This window comes from Trachemys scripta, chromosome 9, assembly GCF_013100865.1.
Source record: "Trachemys scripta elegans isolate TJP31775 chromosome 9, CAS_Tse_1.0, whole genome shotgun sequence".
In the NCBI taxonomy this organism is placed as follows: domain Eukaryota; kingdom Metazoa; phylum Chordata; order Testudines; family Emydidae; genus Trachemys; species Trachemys scripta.
In genome coordinates this window covers 12,691,293-12,711,375 of record NC_048306.1, presented here as the reverse complement: position 1 = coordinate 12,711,375, position 20,083 = coordinate 12,691,293, and the positions used below count along the sequence as shown (strand labels likewise).

The following is a 20,083-nucleotide window of genomic DNA, read 5'->3' as shown; positions in this document are numbered from 1 at the left end:
GGGAGCCCCTGCCCATTGTGTGTGTGGGGGAGGGTCAGGAGGCCCCTGCCCGTTGGGGGGGGGGAACAGGACCCACTAGGGGAGCAGGACCCCCCTGCCCGTTAGGGGGGGGGGGAGAGAGGGGGTAGGAGCCCTGCCCAAGCGGAGGCAGGGGGCGGGGAGGGCAGCCCGGGCCCGGCCGTACCTGTCAGCAGGCGGCGGAAGGTTTCCTGGCTCAGGCCCCGCACGCCCCTGGCCATCGCCTCCACCTCGGCGGGCAGCCGGGCCCCCAGGAAGCTGACTCTGCCCAGGCTGCTCTCGCCGTGCACCGGGTGCGAGTAGGGCGGCGACCCCGCCTTCCCGGAGGCAGCCATGGCGGCCCGAGCGCCCGGCTCTCCGGCTCCGCTCGCAGCCCCGCGCCCGGCCGCTCCGCCTGCCCAGCGCGCCCCCTGCTGGGCCGAGGCAGCCGCGGCAGCGCCCGGCCCGCCGCTTGGGAAGCTGGGAGACTGGCGCAGGGGCTGGGGGGAAGTGCGGGGATGGTGTAAAATGCTTGGGGCCAGACTTAGCCTGAAGTAAAGCAACGCTAAGAACTCCCTGCAGTGCTCAGGCCATGGCCGACGTTGTGCAGATGTTTGCAGCTGGCTGCAGGTCCCCCACTAAACCAATTCATGTCCCTATTTCATAGCCAGCATCTGTAACAACAGAATTACAGACACACCACAAGGCAGGGAAAAACAACAAGGAGTCTGGTGGCACCTTAAAGACTAACAGATTTATTTGGGCATGAGCTTTCATGAGTAAAAACCTCACTTCTTCGGATGCATGGGAATAGGCACTCTCCTGGGCTTTCCCTGTTAGCTTTACTGGGAATTTAGGGAAGGGAAAATATAGAAGAGAGAAAGAGGAAGGAGGTAAATACAAATGAGAAAAAGAAGGCGCCCTAGAGAAACGTGATGCAGAAGAACAGAGAAAGAAGCCAAATCCATCAACATGAAAAAAGCCTGAACATCAGCATGAGACTGAAATCAATGGCAGAAACTGGAAGACACCCTATGCTCCTGAGGGTGCGGAGGAGAAAGAAAGAAATACAAAAGAGTAAAAAGAAGGGGAAAGAGAAGCAGAAAAATAGATACAGGATCAAACTCACAGAACTAGATATTAACACATGTAGCTGTCAAATAACTATTGATTCAATTCCTCTTCTCATCTATGTTTGTGACCCGGCTCTCCCCTCAGACTTAGCTGTTATTGTGTGTGGGGTGTGTGTTTCGGGGTGTGGTGTGTTGAATTATGTGTATAATGCAGTTATATGCTGCTGGGTATGTTGGATGTGTATGTGGCTGGCTCTGGTGGGTGCTGCATATGGGATGTGTACAGCTGTGTGTGTAGGGGGTGTTGCTGAGTGTGGTGTATATTGGATGTGTGGCTGGGATGGTGTGTGCGCACGGCTGGTGTATGCTGGGTATGGTGTGTGTGTGGCTGGTGTATGCTGGGTCTGGGTTGTGTGCATGGCTGGGATTGCTCCTGGGTATAAATTGTGTGTGTGTGTTGCCGGGGATGGGGTTTGTGTGTGTGGCAGGGGGTGTTCCTGGGTATGGTGTGTGTGTGTGTTGCTGGGGATGGGGTATGTGTGTGTGACAGGGGGTGTACCTGGGTATGGTGTGTGTGGCTGGTGTATGCTGGGTGTATTGCTGGGTACGGGCTGTGTGAATAGCTGAGGTTGCTCCTGGGTGTAAGGTGTGTGTGTGTTGCTGGGGATGGGGTATGTGTGTGTGACAGGGGGTGTTCCTGGGTATGGTGTGTGTGTGTGGCTGGTGTATGCTGGGTCTGGGCTGTGTGCATGGCTGGGGTTGCTCCTGGGTATAAGTTGTGTGTGTGTGTTGCTGGATATGTGTCTAGTGGTGTTGGACACTGAGTGTCTCTCCGGCGGTGTTGTTGACGGGTCTGGGCTCTGATCACCGGCGGCTTAGGCCGTAGTTCCCCTCCCTCGCAGCAGGGGGCGCAGCCTCCCCGTCTCTTCCCGGAGCCGGAAGCGGCGGCTGGCTCCCGCTCTGAGCGGATTGAAGCCTGGCACCGGCCGGCCTGTAATGGCGGCTGCCGCGGCCCGGCTGCCGTGTGTGTGAGCAGCTCGCAGAGCCCGCGGCCCCGCGCTCCCCCGGCCGGGCCCCCGTCCATGGTGGCGCCGTGGGCCCGCGAGAGCAGCAGGTGCTTGAGGCCGGGCGAGCCCGAGCCAGAGCCGCCGCCCGGGCCCCCCGCCCTGCCCGCGGCGCCATGAGCGAGGCGTTGTACGAGAAGTTCCTGGCCCCGGACGAGCCCTGCCCGCTGCTCTGCCACCAGCCCCCGCCGCGGGCCGGCAGCCTGAGCGAGGAGGGCTGCCTGGATGTCAGCGACTTCGGCTGCCAGCTCTCGTCCTGCCACCGCACCGACCCGCTGCGCCGCTTCCACTCCAGCAGGTGCGGGGCCGGGGGGGGGGCGGCGCCCCAGGGGGCCCCCTCTAGGCAGCCCGGCCACGGGGCGGGGGGCTGTTCCCCTGCGTGGGGTGGTGCTTGCCCTGCCCCCACCCCCTGGCTGTGCCTGGCACAGGCAGTAAGTGCTCAGCTCTCTCCCTGCCTCTTGGGTGGATGGGGTTGTCCCCGACCGAGTTGTTTTCCTGAATCTGCCAGTAGGAGTAAAGGTGGTTCCCCTCCAGTAGAGTTAGTGCAATCAGCTCAGCTTCATTGAAACCCCTTCATCGCCAGAGAGTAGCTGACCATTTTGGCAGGTAGAATGAGAGTTTAGGCAAGAGTTGAGCTAGTTTAAATTGAGCTAGCTGGGTTGGGAAATAGCACCCGTTTCCCTAGTGTAGATAAGGCCTTTCTGTGCCTTAGTTCCCTCCTCGCCCACCCCCAAGAAATTTGCAAATCCCTGTATTACTGCCCAGCCTCAGTGATATAGTAGCATCTCCTGTAAGCCTTCACTAAGCTAAAAAAACCTTACTATGCTAAGTATCAGAGGGGTAGCCGTGTTAGTCCGGATCTGTAAAACAGAGTACAGGACTCTTTGTCGCTTTTTACTATGCTAGTAACTATTTGCTTTTCCTCCACCCCAATCCCAGCATGCTTGTAAAACACAGCCAGCCCACATACATGCCAAATACCGTTTGGATTAGGCTTGCTTTCTGCAGGGCTAATTAGTTTAATGACATTATGGCTGGTATTAAAATGGTTCAGATAGCTATCCTATGGTGCGTTTGTGGCCTTTTTGAATCTTCTAGAAATCATTGTGTTTGGGAACTGTGGGATAGGATCTCAGAGGGTGTTGCAGCTGAAACAATTTAGAACAGCACTAGTGTGGGCACAAAGCAAACCTACCAAGATTCAGAACATGAGTCAGAATGGCTAGAGTGGATGGATCTAAATGTTTCTGCTTGAACTAGTGCAGTCTTCACACTTCGTTAAGAACAGTTTGATTTTTCTGGTGCAAATCGAGTCTTACGGCATTGGTGAGGTGTAACTTCCAAAAGTGCTCAACTAGTTTTGCTAAAAACTACCACTTCTGTTTATTACAAAATACAAATAAATCAATTCCCAAAGTGAAAAAATAATTTTGTCTACCCACGAAGCAGATCTTGTATATATGTATCCAGAAGTGACTTTTTGTATGTCAATAATCAGTCATGCTAAAGTTGCAACAGCGATCAGATCTGGGCCTTAGATGTGAATTCAAGATAGTTTTGATGATTCTCAGTTTAGACTTAAAAATGTTTTTGCATTACACGTGCATCTAACTCCCCCACACTTTAATTTTTTTTAATTATTTAATGTAAATATGACAGGTACTTTGCAAAGTTTGAATTTAGACTGAGAAGTAACATACCAACTTCCAGCTCAATTTACATTAAAATAAGTTAACTTAGGCTTTGTCTACGCTGGCACTTTTGTTGCTAAAACTTTTGTCGCTCGGGGGTGTGAAAAAACATCCCCCGAATGACAAAAGTTTTAGTGATGAAAAGCGCCCGTGGGGGCAGTGCTTCGTCAGCCGTTGACGAAACTGCCGCCCCTCATTGGAGGTGGTTTTATTTTGTCTCGCTCCTAGTGATAAAGAGCAGCCACGCAGCAAACCTTACAATGGCGTGGTTGCAGCGGCAAAACTGTGCCGTTGTAAGGGTTGCAGTGTAGATATAGCCTTAGAAAGATGGTTGACAGTGGAAAAGCTGACAGGCCCTTAATCATAGCATTGCTATCCATCATTCTAATACAAACATGATCAAATAAGTGTGCTTTCATTTCTCAGTGTGAATTCAATTACATTTTCTCCCTCTGGGCTTTTGCACTATACTTCTATAAAGCCTGCATGTGACCTAAACAATGGGTTCATGTATTTCTGATCAATCTTTGGATCAATGTGAGTGACAAGCTTGTAAATGTATGTGTAGGCTATTTTTAAATGTTCCTCCTTATAACATACCTGTCATTCAAGTTTCTGAGCATGTGTAACCAAGCCTCTGTCAGTTAACTAGTCAGTATTCTGCACTTTGAGCTAGTTCCTCATTTTTTTAGGAAAGTGTATAACTTGTCTTCATTATTTTTTTTAATTCACTTTGTCCTTGTCATCTTTTGGAATATTCTACTCACTTCCATAGTGTCTGCAAGTGCTCTGTATCTTTTGAATTTTCAAGTAAATATAATGCAATTCTCATTTCTCATGTACTTAGGTGTACTATGTTCAGCAGCCCGACACCACTTTTTCTTTCATCAAGTTTTTGAACTATTTTGGTGTTTGTGTCTGATCAAGTGTAAGGAGGCTAGCAATGGCTTTTACAGACCATGAACTTCCCGTAGGAAATGGCAATTACAGTATTATTTAGGCCACCCGTCTTCATTCATTAAAGATTTAGGGCAAATATTTGGCCTATTGGAATGTGCAGATGCCATCCAAGAAACATAAGTGTTGACAAGCAAGCATATGTGTAAATCAAGTAAAGGTGCTGAGGGACATGCTTCCCACATCAGAAGGTATTGCTCTTCAGTCTGTGATTAAAGGGATATTCCAATAGTAATCAATATGTCAAACGAATAAAACTTCAAAGGTTAAACGTAGCTTGTATGGCTTTGTACAGTGAATTCTGGAAACCTTTGAATTTTCCAAACTCTTCTGGAATGCATTGGCCTGCTAAACCCAGGGTTGTGAGTTCAATCCTTGAGGGGGCCACTTGGGGATCTGCGGCAAAATCAGTACTTGGTCCTGCTAGTGAAGGCAGGGGGCTGGACTTGATGACCATTCAAGGTCCCTTCCAGTTCTAGGAGATGGGATGGGAATTGGGCCAGAATGCTGTCAATTGTGAAACATAGTCAAGTCTCTGCTCATCATATTGGTGAAAAATAATTGAGATGCTGAAACAAATTTTCTGACCTTGCTAAACTTCATGTGAGTAGGTCAGCAGAGTGAAAACCTGTTCCACGGCTTTCCGTGGGACCAGACAGACTTTCCAGTTTAGCACAATTAACTAATTTGTAATAATGAAGCTGTGGATAACATAATTCTTTTTAATTAGTATTGACTGAGGTATTGGATTTTTTTCATGTGGATCGCTTTCTGTTTTTCTGTGTCGTCTTTAGCATTAAAAGCTCTGTATCCTATGTCTTTTTTGGCTTTGAGAACAGAGCCCAAAATATTGAGTAAATGAGTCCCAGATGTTTCCCTGGCAAGCACTGACTTCATGGGATCTACTCACATGAGAGAGAGTTATGCTTGCTGACTCCCTGTTCTGTCTTTTAAAACAAGACCATCCTCCCTCCCTCATCTAGTGTTGGTACCTTTTAATTTTGTCATGCCTATTATGGGAATACTTTTAATGGAGGTTTAAACAAACTGGAAATCATTTTTAAAAACTACATTTAATTAGAAATCTGAGACTCATAAATATGAGGAAATTATGGCTCTCTGTGTAATAAAAAATTTCACCAGAGTCTTTGTGTCTGAGTATTCAGCCTTTGAATTTTTCTTGATTTTGTGTGTGTAAATTAGACCCTTAATATCTATTTAAATGCAGCTTATTAGATGAATTAACTTATTTCTAGCAAAATCCACATGTAACAACTGATGCAAAGGTATGAATATTTTAATGTACATCTTCAAAGGACAAAGCATTTTTTCGGTGAGTGTGTGTACTGCTGTTAATTTGCTTGGTATGCTTTGCAGGTGGAACTTGACTTCTTGTGGAACAAGTGTAGCCAGCTCAGAATGCAGCGAGGAGCTGTTTTCATCAGTTTCAGTTGGTGATCAGGATGACTGCTACTCTCTATTGGATGACCAGGAGTTCACATCTTTTGATCTGTTCCCAGAGGGTAGTGTCTGCAGTGATGTCTCCTCTTCTATTAGCACCTACTGGGATTGGTCAGACAGCGAGTTTGAGTGGCAGGTAAACTATTTCTATGGTTAACACAGCAGATGAAGTTGGATCTACTAGCTGCTGTTTGCAGTTTTGACTCAGAAGTAAATGTCTGAGGCTCTTTGATGGCACGATAAACTCCCAGTGCCTATACTGAGATTCAGCAGTAAAGGAAATGTTTTGATAGACCATTTTATTACAAAGTTCCCGTATAGAATTTTGATGACGAGACCTGACTAGCTTCTGAAATAGGGCTGTTGCATATTATGGTCACGTTCATTTTTAGTTATCAGCATATCTTGAATCTATGAGGCCCAATCCTTTGGTGTGGGGCATCTGCACATGTATTGGAATCTGCTGTGTATATCTTGCATTGACATTCTGGTGTGATTGGGTTGCCGCTGTGTTCTTAATTCCCATTTGTGATTTTTGGGTCTGTGGGGCTGTTAGTAATCACTGTGGACCAGCCGTGTGCTCTGTGGCCCAAGGATGGGAAGAGTGCAAAGATGAGCTTTGTGCTACCTTGACACTTTCCTCCCAGTCTGTTATGTGCAATTCGATCTGACATCAGATTCTAATCTAGTATCTTTACAATTTTGTTTTTGCATATAGCAGTCTTTCACCTGTGGAACGAGCAGACGTTCTTTCTGTTAAAGGTTTAGATTTGATTATTTAACTACAATTAAAATATATGGCGCATGCTGTTCTAGGATAAGTGTAATCATCAATTAAAAGCATAATGTTCCCTTTATCTTTCATGGACTTTAGTCATATCATACAGTGTATGTAATACTCTGTGGCCATAGAAATATACTGTCTGTTCCAAATGTGATTTAACCCCCTTCCACTCCAATTTAAGCATTCCATGATGAATTAGGAATGTTACAGATATTCTGCAAAAGAGAAACTGTAAATGACATTGTGTAGGCTAGCATTCGCTAAAAGTAACTTCATGTTTCTTACTGCAGCTTTAGAATCCCAATTTCCAACTGTATCCCTTATACAAAAAGAATTCCAATTGCAGTTTTATAATGCAGCTTATAGAAATACCTCAGAAAATTACCCGGATGACTTAGTTCCTCATTGAGATGTGAAATATTAATTACCAGGTGGACACAGTGGGATTGTAATTTTAAAAGAGAGTTTTCTGGTTAGTTGATTAGCTGGCAGCTTTCCTTTTGAGTAGTTACTGAACATTTTTTCTGTAAGCATTTGCTAGAAGAGACCTACTTGACTGGACTTGTAGAGCTTTGGAAAAGATTTTTCATTGCTTTTACCACCTTACACAGCAAATTCCGTAAGTGAGTAATTCAGTTGTCACATTTACACTTGAAGTGGATCAGAAATTACATGTCAGTTGTACAAATGAAGCTAGTTATTATTCAGCTGTTGCTTACAAGAAAAAAAACATGATGCAGGTTTCTTGTGTAGTTACTGTGTAGAATACAAATAAATAGGTTTCCAATCTTCTCAAACCATACTTTTGGAATTGAATGTTTGTTTATTTTCCATTGGAAAATATTCCCAATTGTATAACTTCTATTAAACACCTGTAATTATGACAGGTTAATTATGGGTTCCCTGGGTACACAAACGTGCAGGTAATTAGAACTGTATGGTTCAGAATGTCTTATTTTTAATAAATTACCTCATAATTAGAATCGTGGCTCGATAAACAAAAGATAGTAAACTGAATAATATTACCCAAAAATTTAATAAATACCTTTATTTTAGGGCGTCCCATTGCAATTTAAAGCTACCATTTTTTATATGTGCATGCGTTCATCTTTGCAGGATCTAAAACAATGAATTACCATCCTTAAATGACAATAATAGTATTTCTGCAACATTAGGGCCTCCTGGGTTTAAGTAACAATGTACTATCATTTGAGTTTTATTTCTAAACTTTTGAATAGTCTTTTTAAGAGTGTTATTTATGTTAATAGGAATGAACAAAGAAGTCCATCTTATTAAAATAAACCCCCAAAACATTTATGTATTAACACTTTTTTTTTAAATGTGAAAAACTCAAATTCTGCATGTTCCAGGAATTGGTATGTATATAACACATGCAATTTTGAAAACCAAAATCTAATCAAAGTAAACTTAAATCCATAAAATCAATTTAAACCAATTGCAATAACCATTTTAAAATTAATTTATAAATTTGTTGCTTCCCTTCTCTAAGCATCTGAGCACCTTATTTTATAAAAGAAACTAGTTATTATAAAATACCAGCTTTTCAATGTAAAGGTCAGCAATTAAACCCCGTTCCTCCACTTCCTATTGATAAACTAAATAAAACATTCTCAGAAATTTGACCAAACAGATAAGTATTGTACTGCCCTGAAGCATGTTAAACTCTGGCTGTGGTGGACTTCTAGAAGGAGCACTTCGCCCTGCCATGGGAAGTTTAAGCTACATATATTGACAGAGTTACTCATGTGATGGAGGAGAGAGAAGTTCCAGATTATAAATATCCTCTTGAATGGTACTCAGCACAGAAGTGAGTAAGTAGCCATTGCGGACAAAAGGTTTGTGCTGCATCCTGCACCAACTGAAGCTTTTAGGGACTTTTCAAGGCTAGACCCAAGTAGCATATGTTGCAGTAATGCAGTCTGGAGGTAATAAACATGGATCACTGGTTTGGGGATGCCTCGGAAAACAATGATCACAACCTCCAGGCCAGCCATACACGAAAAAGATAGTGTGTCCTACAGGTAATAGCTGAGACCTCAGGTGTAGTGATAAAATCCAGACTGCAAACTGTTGGCAAAGGTTGGACCTACACCCACACAAATGGAAGGTGGTCTTTTCACCTTTGCTAGTTCTGCCCAGATACTTCTCCTTAGCCATCAGCATTGCTTCCATTGTAGTTGAGTTTGGCCTGTCCCCACCTCTGAAATCTGGCATTAGTTGAGGGCACCCTCAACCTCAATATTTGTCTGAAGTTTCTTTAGTACCACTCTGTCACTGAGCTTCCTTAAAATTGGTGAGTAAGAGACTGTCCAATAATTGACTAGTGGTGATTTTCTGAGTAGGCGCTTCTTCATATGCTATTTAAGTATAGCTGGCACCCTGGCTTCACAATGGGAAGCATTAACAATCCTCAATGAAGGACTAAAACCCTTCTCATTAGAATTCATCAGCCACGTGGCAAGGCTCCAGATTGATGTAGTTGGCTGCAGCCCATGTAAAACCTCACTGAGTGAAATTGGACAGAACTCCATCAGAGAAGGCAATGTGTTCATAGCCAGCTGCTCTAGCACTGTTCCAATAGTGCCGGCTTAACCAGCTTGTATTTGGCTAATTATTTTTTTTTAAATTCCTTCTGGTGTAAAAAGTTTGACTCTAACAGAGCTTAGGCAAATAGGTTCACTTGATTTCCATTCACAATGACCATTCCTGTTGGATGATGCTTGGCAGAGAATGATGCGTTAATAGAGAACATTACTCCTGAGGGCATTCTGCGCCAAAAAATTCAAAATTCTGCACACAATATTTTAAAATTCTGCAAATTTCATTTGTCAAATGGGGAGGCTCCACTATGGCATTAGGGAGCACAGGCCACTGGCTGAACAGAGGTGGGAGATCACAGTGCAGCTCCCCTCCAGGATATGGACTCAGTGGTGAAGCTGCACCCAACCCTGACACAGCACAAGGACCGGGTCTGCCCAAGAAACTGCCCAGGGCCCTGCCCCTTCGTGCCAGGTGTGAGCAGGCAGGCTCAGCAAGGCAGGATCTTAGTGTGGGGGGGATCCAGGTGTGGGTTGAGAGGGTTCTGTGTGGGACCATCTGGGTGCGGGCGGCTCAGTGGGAGATCTGGATGCACAGGGGCTTGTTGGGGGGTTCTGGGTGCAACAGTAATGGGACTTTGTAGGGGGGTCCAGGTGAAGGTGTTTGGGGCTCAGCACGGGGGGTGGGGTCTGGGTGTGGGGGGCTCAGTGAGGCATCCAGATGCTGGGGGAGTGGGGCTCAGTGGGGTGCAGGGCCGGCTCCAGGCACCAGCTAAAAAAGAAGGTGCTTGGGGCGGCACTCCGGCTGCTATTGGGGCGGCATGTCTGGGTCTTTGGCGGCAATTTGGCAGTGGGTCCCTACAAGTTGCCTCTCAGAGCGAAGGACCTGCTGCCGAATTGCCACCGAAGAGTGGAGCGACGCGATCGTGCTGACGCGGCTTGCTTTTTTTTTTTTTTTTTTGCACCACTTGGGGCGGCAGAAAACCTGGAGCCGGCCCTGGTGGGGTGGGCATTCAGGTGCAACTGGTTGGGGCTTGGTGAGGTGAGGATCGGGGTGTGGGTGGCTTGTTGGCATGGTCCAGGTGCAGGGGGAGTGGGGCTTATCAGGAAGGGATTCTGAGTGCAGGGGAGTAAGGCTCAGCGGGAAGGTCTGGATGCACGGGGGTTGGGTGAATGGGGGAGCAGCTCCCTGCACAGGGATCCTTCTCCCTGCAGCTGAAGAGCCATGGGTGCAGGAAGTGTGGGGGAGTTTGCAGAGCTTCCTACAGCTGGGGGAGAAATCTGGGGGTGGGTCTGACCCATTCCCGGATGCTGTGCAGGGGAAGAGGAAGTCCAATCCTCCCCAGTCCAGCTGGGACTAGCAGCTGAGCCCAGTGCAAGGGTAGGAGCCACCAGCTGGGTCTTCCCCAGTCCTGCCCTCTTCCCCACAGTGATTTACCTCTCATGCGCAGTGGTGCAGAATTCCCCCAGGAATAGAATATACTAGCATAGCATGTTAATGGATAGGGAAGAGTGAAATGCTGCATAATTCTGCCATTTCCCTGAACGCAAATTGAAAAGGGAAATCGTGAAGTAGAAAGCTGCATAGTTTGAGTTTGCTACACTTCACTACTGCAGATGGGTCATGAAATTAACTTTTGTGCTTTGGAGTTGTAAATCATTGCTGGGCAATTGTTTGTTTGGATTAAGAACTGATCCTCTGCCCATTTCGCAGCATATTTTGCATGGTTAATAGTATTGGTCTGACTATTTTTCTACTCCTACCAAGCATATTTTGAGATTTTGTTCTGTTCCTTTTTTTTCTTTGCACACCTACAAGTTGCCTGGCAGTGACGTTGCAAGTGGGAGTGATGTACTTTCTGATGTCATACCTAGTATTCCAAGCTCTCCGTGCTTGCTTCCAAAAAAGAAAAACAAGCATAGGAATCTTGATGACCTCCCGTGGAGCGCGATGACAAATGATGAACAGGTAAGCTTTGTTTTCATTTGTATTGGAGAGAACCAGTATAGATGTACAGAATAATTAAGACTCAATTAAATTGTTTAATAAAAGTTCTATTGGTTACAGAAATGTAAGCATGATTTTGAACAGTTGTACAAAGCTATTGAAGTGAGAGATCAAATTCCTTGTCAAATGTTCATATAGAGACGGTTAACTTTTACTTTTCATTCTGAATTTTTATCTTCGATGATACTCAACTAGGTTGAGTCAAGAATCATAGGAAATGCAACATTTGAGAGCATTTCTTTGATCCCACATGGTACTGGTTCCTTCCTTTTACTTCTGCTTTGACTCATATTAAGAGCTAGCAGTTTTTAATAACTTTGCGTTTTGTTTTTATTAGGTTGAATATATTGAATACCTGAGTCGGAAAGTCAGTACTGAGATGGGTCTTCGAGAGCAACTTGATATCATTAAAATTATTGATCCCACTGCTCAGATCTCGCCTACTGATAGCGAGTTTATTATTGAATTAAACTGTCTCACAGATGAAAAATTGAAACAGGTAGGTTAAAATTTTTATATGTCTCTCTTGAACTGGAGATACCATTGCCCTCTGACATGTGGTATGTCTCGATACATGTCTTGGAAAATCATCTGTTGGGTTGTGACTAATTTTTTTTCCATGTTCATGGAGTACCAGTGGGCAGGATGGAACACAAAGTATGTTGTTGAACTTTGGCTTTCTTCAACAGTTTCATATCAGTATGTGATCTTGGACCTTATATGAAACACATTAATTACATAAACGTGACTGAAGTGGTAAGTTATTTCTGGCATATGAAACAGTTTCAGACAAAATATTCGCTGAGTAACTTTTAAGATTTAGGCCTCAATCCTGAAAGTACTTCCTCTGGTGTGTAACTTCACTCACATGAGTAGTCCCAAAGTGAAGGTACTGGTTGTGTGACTATACTTATACACCTACATAAGCATTTACAGGATTGGGGCCTTAATTTGCTTGCAAAAACTAAACTTAAATCCAAAGGCACATATTGAGTAGCAATTGATTAAAGGCTAGATCATTACTTTGGAAGTAGCTTACCCTTTTTCTTGTGTTTGGATTTCTTGTTCTTACAAAACTCGAATTCTCATGAGAGATGATGTAATTCTTCTGATTGATTTGGCAGCTTTCTATATGAATATTTTTTTGGGGGAAAAAACTTATTGAAGCAAGAGGATTATTGGACTTATAGAAAATAGAGTAAAAATAACTCTTCACTGCGAGTGCAGAGTAGCTACTCAGCCAACCCTTAGTGTCACTTGATGAGGTGGATAGTACCGCATAGCTTCATCTTTATCATAAGCTTTGTTTTCCCGCCTCTTATATTATTGCTGAACCTATTTTACAGGCCAGTTTTGGCATGATGGCAAGCACCCTCAGCTTTTATTGAATTCAATCGAAATTGAGAGCATTCAGGTCCCTCACAGAGTCATGCCCATTTCATATTTCAGAACACTTAAAAACCCCTAATATGGGTAAGAATCTACTCTTCTGAGGGTTACTACTGGATATGTCTATGTAGTACAATAAGTTTATAAAACATAATTTGCTTAAACAAATGTTAGTTGTCTTTTTACTACTATGGCTGACCTCTACATGGTGGTATCATTTTTGTAATACATTAAATAGAAAGGGGAAGAAATGTAAAAAGGTCAGGCAAGTAATTCTCTAGCTAATTAAGTCTATTATAAGAAAGCTGAAGTGAAGATGTTAATAGTGTCATTACAATAAGTAGTTTTAACTGGCCAACTGAATCCCTGTTTTAGACTGTTCTTGGTTTAGTTTTTTCCCCCAGAACTTAGCTGTAATAAACATAAAACATACAGCTTTTCCATGAAATATGCTGTCACAAACCAGTGCAGTACCAATCAAGCTTTTATCCTTTTTAATGCTTTTGCTCTGAAGGTGAGAAACTATATCAAGGAGCACGGTCCTCGACAACGCTCTGCACGGGAAAGCTGGAAGAGAAGCAGCTACAGTTGCGCAAGCACCAGTGGCGTGAGCGGTGCAAGTGCCAGCAGTAGCAGTGCCAGTATGGTCAGCTCAGCAAGCAGCAGCAGTTCCAGCGTTGGCAACTCTGCTTCAAATTCCAGCGCCAACATGAGTCGAGCGCACAGTGATAGTAACTTATCCACCAGTGCTGCAGAGAGAATCCGGGATTCAAAAGTAAAACTCCTAATTACGTGTGTGTGTGTGTGTGTGAGAGAGAGAGAGAGAGAGAGAGAGAGAGAGTGCACATCAATTGTTTGTTAAAGTCACTTATGTGCACTGATTGTCATATTTTTAGTGAAAGAACAAGTATCATTGATAGTTGCAGGACCCAAGGAAATGATTTGACTCGTTGCCCCATGACACGCTAGTAAAGTGTCTAAAAGGTGTTCTTATATTGCTCGGCATCACTTTTTTTCGGCAAGTGAAGAATTATTTTGAGACGTGTCTGTGGTAGGGCTTAAACTAGTTTGATTTTTTTGTTTGAACATTTAAAGAGCTGCTAAATCAGCTTGACTTTTTTAATGGTAAAAGCATGTGTTCTTTCTTTGAAATGATTAAAGATCAATTTAATCTTTCAGAGCACAATACATGAATATTAAAGAATATCTTGATCTTTGTGATAGAACTTGTCTGATTTCCTAATTTCTTTTTGTTTTTTCAACAAATTTGTATTTGTTGAAAATACAAATATGTATTTCTCATAGGTTACTTGCCCATGCAAGCATGGTTGTACACTGAGAAGTGATTCTTTAAAAGTAACATTATGGCATCTGTGTCTCAATGATTTTCATTTTGTGTGTATATTTCTTCCAATTTTGCAAACTCAGTCTGGGCTTTAAGACAAGCTGATTTCTCTTGGTCTCGTGATTCATCACTTATAGTTAAGGTTCTTCATCTCAAAGGCTCAGTTTTACCTTCCAGTGAGCTTGCACAAATATAACTGATAGATACTTAAAAGTTTCGACAATGCACAACATGGAATAGAATTTGCATTTTGTTCACTCTTAGTTGCATTGGCTCTGCATGGCTAAACAGTAAAAAGTTGCTTATTTTAGTGACAAAATTAAGTATGATTTTGAATAAACACATGGAATAGATCTGAGTAAGGGTGCCTTTTTTAGTCACTTCTCAGAGCAGTTTTATGTTCACTAAAATCCACCTTTAATGTTTCTAATAAAGGACCATTTATTCCAGTAGTCTAGATATACAAGAACTCATTTTGCCATTTGTCTTTATTTTGACAGAAACGTTCTAAGCAACGGAAGCTCCAGCAAAAGGCTTTACGCAAGAGACAGCTGAAAGAGCAGAGACAGGCTCGTAAGGAAAGACTGAGCGGATTGTTTCTTAATGAAGAAGTGCTCTCTTTAAAAGTGACTGAGGAGGACCATGAAGGAGATGTGGATGTTTTAATGTGACAGGGATGAATTTATCAGTGTTCTTTCTAAGCCTTAAGTGTATTATCTTTGTTTACATACGTTTCTTGACCAAAATTTTGATTAGGACAGAGCTAACAATGTATCAAACAGAACCCTCTATTGAGTATAATTTTAATAATTTGAACATTTATAATTTATTAGAGTGAGCTAACTCTTTAAGACTAACAATTTTGTCTAAGATTGAGACTGCAACAGACAATTTCACAGTGACTTTAACAAGCTGCTGAGAAGATACTGTCTAAAAAATAAGCCACTGAATTAGGTTTGTATGGTATTTGGTTTCAAGAAGCTAACTGCAATGGATTGTTCTGTTAAATAGGTTGGTACTCGCTTAAACACACTGATACTGATAGCAAACTTTGAAAAAAACTGATTCTAAATAGGAAATCACACCTTTATCTTGTTCTGTGGGTTCCCTTATTTCTTATTAGGAGGTTTGTTTTCATGAAAACAGGATCTTAGTTCTATAAGTTACTCTGTTCTTGCCCCTCACCATATCAAATCCTAATACTTCATGAAATTAAATTGGATTTTTTGGAAATTATGGTTATGATTTCACTTAAAGAATTATGAAGTCATTGGGAAGTAATAAGCAGAAGCAACTTCTCACCACAAAAACCTGTAATGCAAATGTCAGCTAGTAACAAAATGTAGTAGAAAATGGTCATTTTCAAAAGTAGAATTTTTTCTAGGAGGAATTGGCTGTTCTTTAAGATGTAAAACTTAGTCTCTAAAAGGTTATCTTGCTCCTCAATATTTGAATGATTAGTTTTTTGGTTCCTTTGATAGTTTTATTTATGTTATTAATGGTTAATCAGTACATCCTCTTTCTTGATGTTAAGAAAAAAAACAACCCTAAAAAATGAAAATCTCATACATTACACTAATATCTATGGTTCAGTCATAGGATACCATTCATAAAAAAAAGTCTTAAAAAGTGTTACTGGAAACCAAAGTGCAAACAACTGATGTCCAGACTTGCTAGATATTTCTTTGTGGCCAAAACCATATGTAAGAATAACTATATGCTGTTGTTGTTGGCAAGAGAACCTAATTATTGATGCAGCATTGTGTTTTAACTGTATGCTGCCAGTTTATTTACCACTTGCAGGATAGTTTAAGGTGACTGAACTTTTTTAGGAGGTGTTGTATCATTGCTAATCTAACTCACAGAGTGCTGGTTTTGTTATATAGCCTTTTGAATAAGTGTTGCTGAGGAGAACAAGACACACCTTTTAGTTTTTACTTCTGCACCTGGAAACTCAAATTGAGATGATTTTATTCTTGACAATTAGTAAATGAATTCCTGACTTTATTATGGAAATGTTTGTTGTTGGGTTCATCTTTTGTTTTGGAAAAAAATTGCTGCGTTCATTCAAATGCAACTGTTAGAGGTGAAAGAGGTGACTAGAATGACCCAGTTCTGAATTCAGAAAGGTGACCTTTCTGATTTATGTTGGTGCTTCATGAATATCATTTAGACTGGTTCACTCTGGAGATAATGAGTTTTTCTCTTACTGTCAATTTAATGTGGCCTCAGAAAACAGGAGTCCTGATGTGTGCATTTTCAGGATTGGGACCTAACTCTGCTCATGAATAACTTTTTACACATGTGAGTAGTCCTATCAACTCCATGTGACTATCCACCAATGCAAATGTTTGCATGATTGGGCCTTAAATTAGTCCTGACAGTAGAATTTTATTGTTTTCTGCAAAAGTTAAATTAAAGAGAAAAAATCTGGGGACAAAGAAAATGTTAACAATGATACTACAGTTGAGATCACATTTCAGTGGAAGATCAAAAGTAAAAACTTCCATACATGTATGTGACGACATACGTTTAGACTGTAGCATCTTTGGAAATATTTGTTTGATAGTAAATGAGATAGGTGTATTACTGTTCTGACTACAAACTCCAGAACATGGACCACCTGTGAATTGATGCAAAATATATTGGAGATCTGAAATGTCTAGTAGGTATTATTCCTTTAAGTATGTATAATGCCATGTGCCAAATGAAAGGGCTTCAATAAGAGAGAGGCCCACAATCAAAATAGTAAATGTAAACTCTCCTACTCAGTTGATTCTTCAGAAGTCACTAACAAGTTTGATTGCCCACTGTCTTCAGTGGCAATGAGAAATATCTTAATTGTCCGTTTTAAAATTCAAATATCTATGTCATTTCTGTCTTGTCATTTGAATATACTGGTAACTTGTCCTGGGCAGTGAGCTTTTTTTTATTATTATTACTTGTCTATTATACATGGTTGCAATAGTAAAATACAAAAACAATCCCATAAACTCTAATAGTAAATCTTGTCTGTAGTGTTAAGTGTAACTCAAACCAAATAATCCTTATGTTTTCTGTTAACAAGTTTCTGAGATGGAGGATAGCTGAAATTGTATTGCCGTTAATACTGCTAATTTCAGGGCCAATTATTGAACCCTTGTGGCAGAAGTTCACAAATTCATCATGAAACATTTCATGTAATCCATATAGGTATCTACTGCAGTTCAGTACAACCTTTATTTTCTACAGTGGCTTTGAAATATGCATCTTTATCTAAAGAAAATTGCACATTGGTTGCCACATAGAGCATTGAAACGCTGAAATTAATTGTAAGAAGGGTGCAATATCTCAATTTTTGGGGGCGTGAAAGTGTCACTTTATTTTTCTGTCTCAGCAAGTCTGCTCTTCAAAGTGTAAAATTCTTAGTTTTTATTGCAAGAGGTGACCCTCATTTTGATGAGTTGCAACTCTTTTGAGTCACTTATTACCAACTTCAGAGTAGAGTAAATGTTAGTGTGAACCCCAAAGCAGTTTGTCACCCTGACTTACCAGAACGGCAAGTTAGTTAATTTTTCTAAATAATAAATTTCTAAATCTAAATCTTAAGTTGTTTGAGGAAGACCTTGCTATAGTGATTATGTGCAGTAGCAGAATTCCTATGAAATGGGAAACTTCACGGAAAGGAATGGAAAGCCTGAGACTTTCCTATTTTTATCTGTTTGTCGTTTGGTAAATGTTATGTGAAATCCTTCACTTATTTTTATAATGGTTTTAAACTGGATATCATTCAAAACATTAGTTTTTTTGTTTGAAAATACTAGAATACTAAAACAAGACGGGTTGTACTAGCCTCCAAGCTTTAATTTAAGTTCTCACCTCTGTATATAAGGATGTGTATATCCCCATTTGTCATAATGAGGATATATCACTTTAAATGTGCCTTAAAGTGAGTCTGACATTTGTTTAAAATTATGAATTGGAAAAAGAAAATACAAAATTAAAATTATTACAAAATGGATAGGTCCCTCCTAGACAAAATCTGACATTTTTTTTTAAAAAATGAAGAGCAGAATGAGTCCTCAATTTACATGTTAGCTAATATAATTCTTCATTAGTATTTTACAGTACAAAATGAGAGGAAAAAAAATAGCATTTCTAGCCTGGTGTGTGAGTGGTCCTATATGAAATAAAGTGTAAACCTACATTTAAACTTAATGGTTAAATAGTTCCAGTTTTCATCAACTTGGATGAATAGTTTCCAGAACTATTTTGGCCTGGTGGTGGTGGTGGTTCACCATCACTTGGAGAGTTCAGCTCCTCATTGTGTAATTTGATGATGGTAGTCAAGAAGGGTGGAGGAAAAAGTGGCTTCCAAAAGGTGCCAAAATGGTGCTTTAATAATTTGTAGTTTTTAGCATCCTGCAACTCAAGTAAAATCTTACATTATTGGTTATTCAGTTATAACTGTGTGGTTCTTTGGTCACCAAACTGAACAGTCTTCATTTCTTTATCTCATGCAGCTAAATGTTTTGACTTTCTTATCTCTGTCTTGTAAAACCAGTCCATCAGAGGCCGAGTGCTCCGCACCTCAGAAAATAAGGCTCTAGATAATTTCTTTTTTCTGAGGTGCTTTATTTACACTTTGAGATTGTGTATCTGAGCTGGAGGGAAAATAGTTCCAAGAACAAAAGGCATAACAGAATGTAAAAAGTTAAATACTTCTGTCCCTTCATAGATTTCAGTTCTCACATTTGAACAAACAACTTTTTTTCAGCACCAGCGTTTTTTTGTCAATGATTTTGGTCTTCACTTATAAAATGCAATGTCATTCTCATCTCGTACTTGCCCATGGTGTCAATCTAATTTATGGGTTTGTGGTTGAAAAGAATATTTAAGTTTTGCAACATGGATGTTAGTTACTACTGCGATTTGTCAACCCATCTGGTCTTTGTAGGACTGACATCGGAGATACAGAAAGAAGCCAAACTGTTAAAATTTTAGATCTTTGAACTGCTTTTTTAAAAGTCCAATCCTGCTTTTTATCCCTTGATGGAAATTTAAATCTTGGAAGCAATGTACAAGTGGAGAAGGAAGTGCTAATAGTTATTTGGTTCCTGAATATTGGTTCTGTGGCTATCTTGAGCTTTGTAACAGCTGTGATATAAATGTAATCCATTTAAACTCTGCAAGAACATTAGCAGTTTGCCTGGGAATTATTTCTTTATAAAGGCTTAGAAGGAGCACTGAAAATCAAACTGCAAGAGGACTGTTTTAAAAAAAAAAAAAAAAAAAAAAAAAAAAGGCAGAAGTCTTGAGCATGATTAAACGTGAGGAAGAAAAAACTGCCTGACAGACATGTTCACTTTTTGTATATGTATAGCTAATTTCATCTTCTGTTTTGTTTGAAATGGTTTCAGTATTTTCTTCCTTTAACAGCCTGACAAATTTAATTAGATTAAAAGATAAACTTACGTTCAGTACAGAATGCTTACTGAGAACAAGAAGCAAAAATCAGATCTCTTCTCTTGGTTCAATATTTAGTTTTTGAATGTGAACTTTTTTTATATTGTGGTCAATAAAACCTGTGGAGATCTTTCTCTAGAAACTATTGCTTAAATTTATACATATGCATTTAAACTATTAAAGAGTACCTACTAGATGTGGAAAAATGTGTATAAATTTGACAATATATATTGATCTGAGTTGCTGAAAGGCCTGAAGCCTGTACTCTTCCTATATGGCTGCTTGAACTTCAAAAGTAGGTTGACATGTTG

At 41.1% G+C, this 20,083-nt stretch overlaps 2 protein-coding genes across 2 annotated transcripts in view; one reads left to right on the top strand and one right to left on the bottom strand.

Annotated features, from left to right (window-relative positions):
• LOC117882883 (COMM domain-containing protein 5-like) overlaps window positions 1-434 on the bottom strand; it is a 37,434-nt gene extending 37,000 nt beyond the window's left edge. The window contains exon 1 of the mRNA XM_034781749.1: window positions 185-434. Within this exon, the coding sequence (XP_034637640.1) occupies window positions 185-353 (169 nt within the window). The 5' untranslated portion in view covers window positions 354-434. The remainder of the gene's footprint in view (window positions 1-184) is intronic.
• A 1,599-nt stretch (window positions 435-2,033) lies between these two features.
• FAM199X (family with sequence similarity 199, X-linked) lies at window positions 2,034-16,343 on the top strand. The gene is made up of 6 exons (XM_034781474.1): window positions 2,034-2,432; window positions 6,160-6,379; window positions 11,405-11,554; window positions 11,931-12,092; window positions 13,497-13,757; window positions 14,828-16,343. The coding sequence occupies exons 1-6, from the start codon at window positions 2,251-2,253 to the stop codon at window positions 14,996-14,998; spliced, it is 1,146 nt and encodes a 381-aa protein (XP_034637365.1). The 5' UTR covers window positions 2,034-2,250; the 3' UTR covers window positions 14,999-16,343.
• Window positions 16,344-20,083: the final 3,740 nt, after the last annotated feature.

Excerpts from the sequence above, each read along its gene's own strand:
- FAM199X (XM_034781474.1), top strand. The coding sequence starts at position 2,251 with ATGAGCGAGGCGTTGTACGAGAAGTTCCTGGCCCCGGACGAGCCCTGC. Across the intron at positions 2,433-6,159 it reads CGCCGCTTCCACTCCAGCAG|GTGGAACTTGACTTCTTGTG; the intron begins GTGCGGGGCCGG and ends TATGCTTTGCAG. Across the intron at positions 6,380-11,404 it reads ACAGCGAGTTTGAGTGGCAG|TTGCCTGGCAGTGACGTTGC; the intron begins GTAAACTATTTC and ends CACACCTACAAG.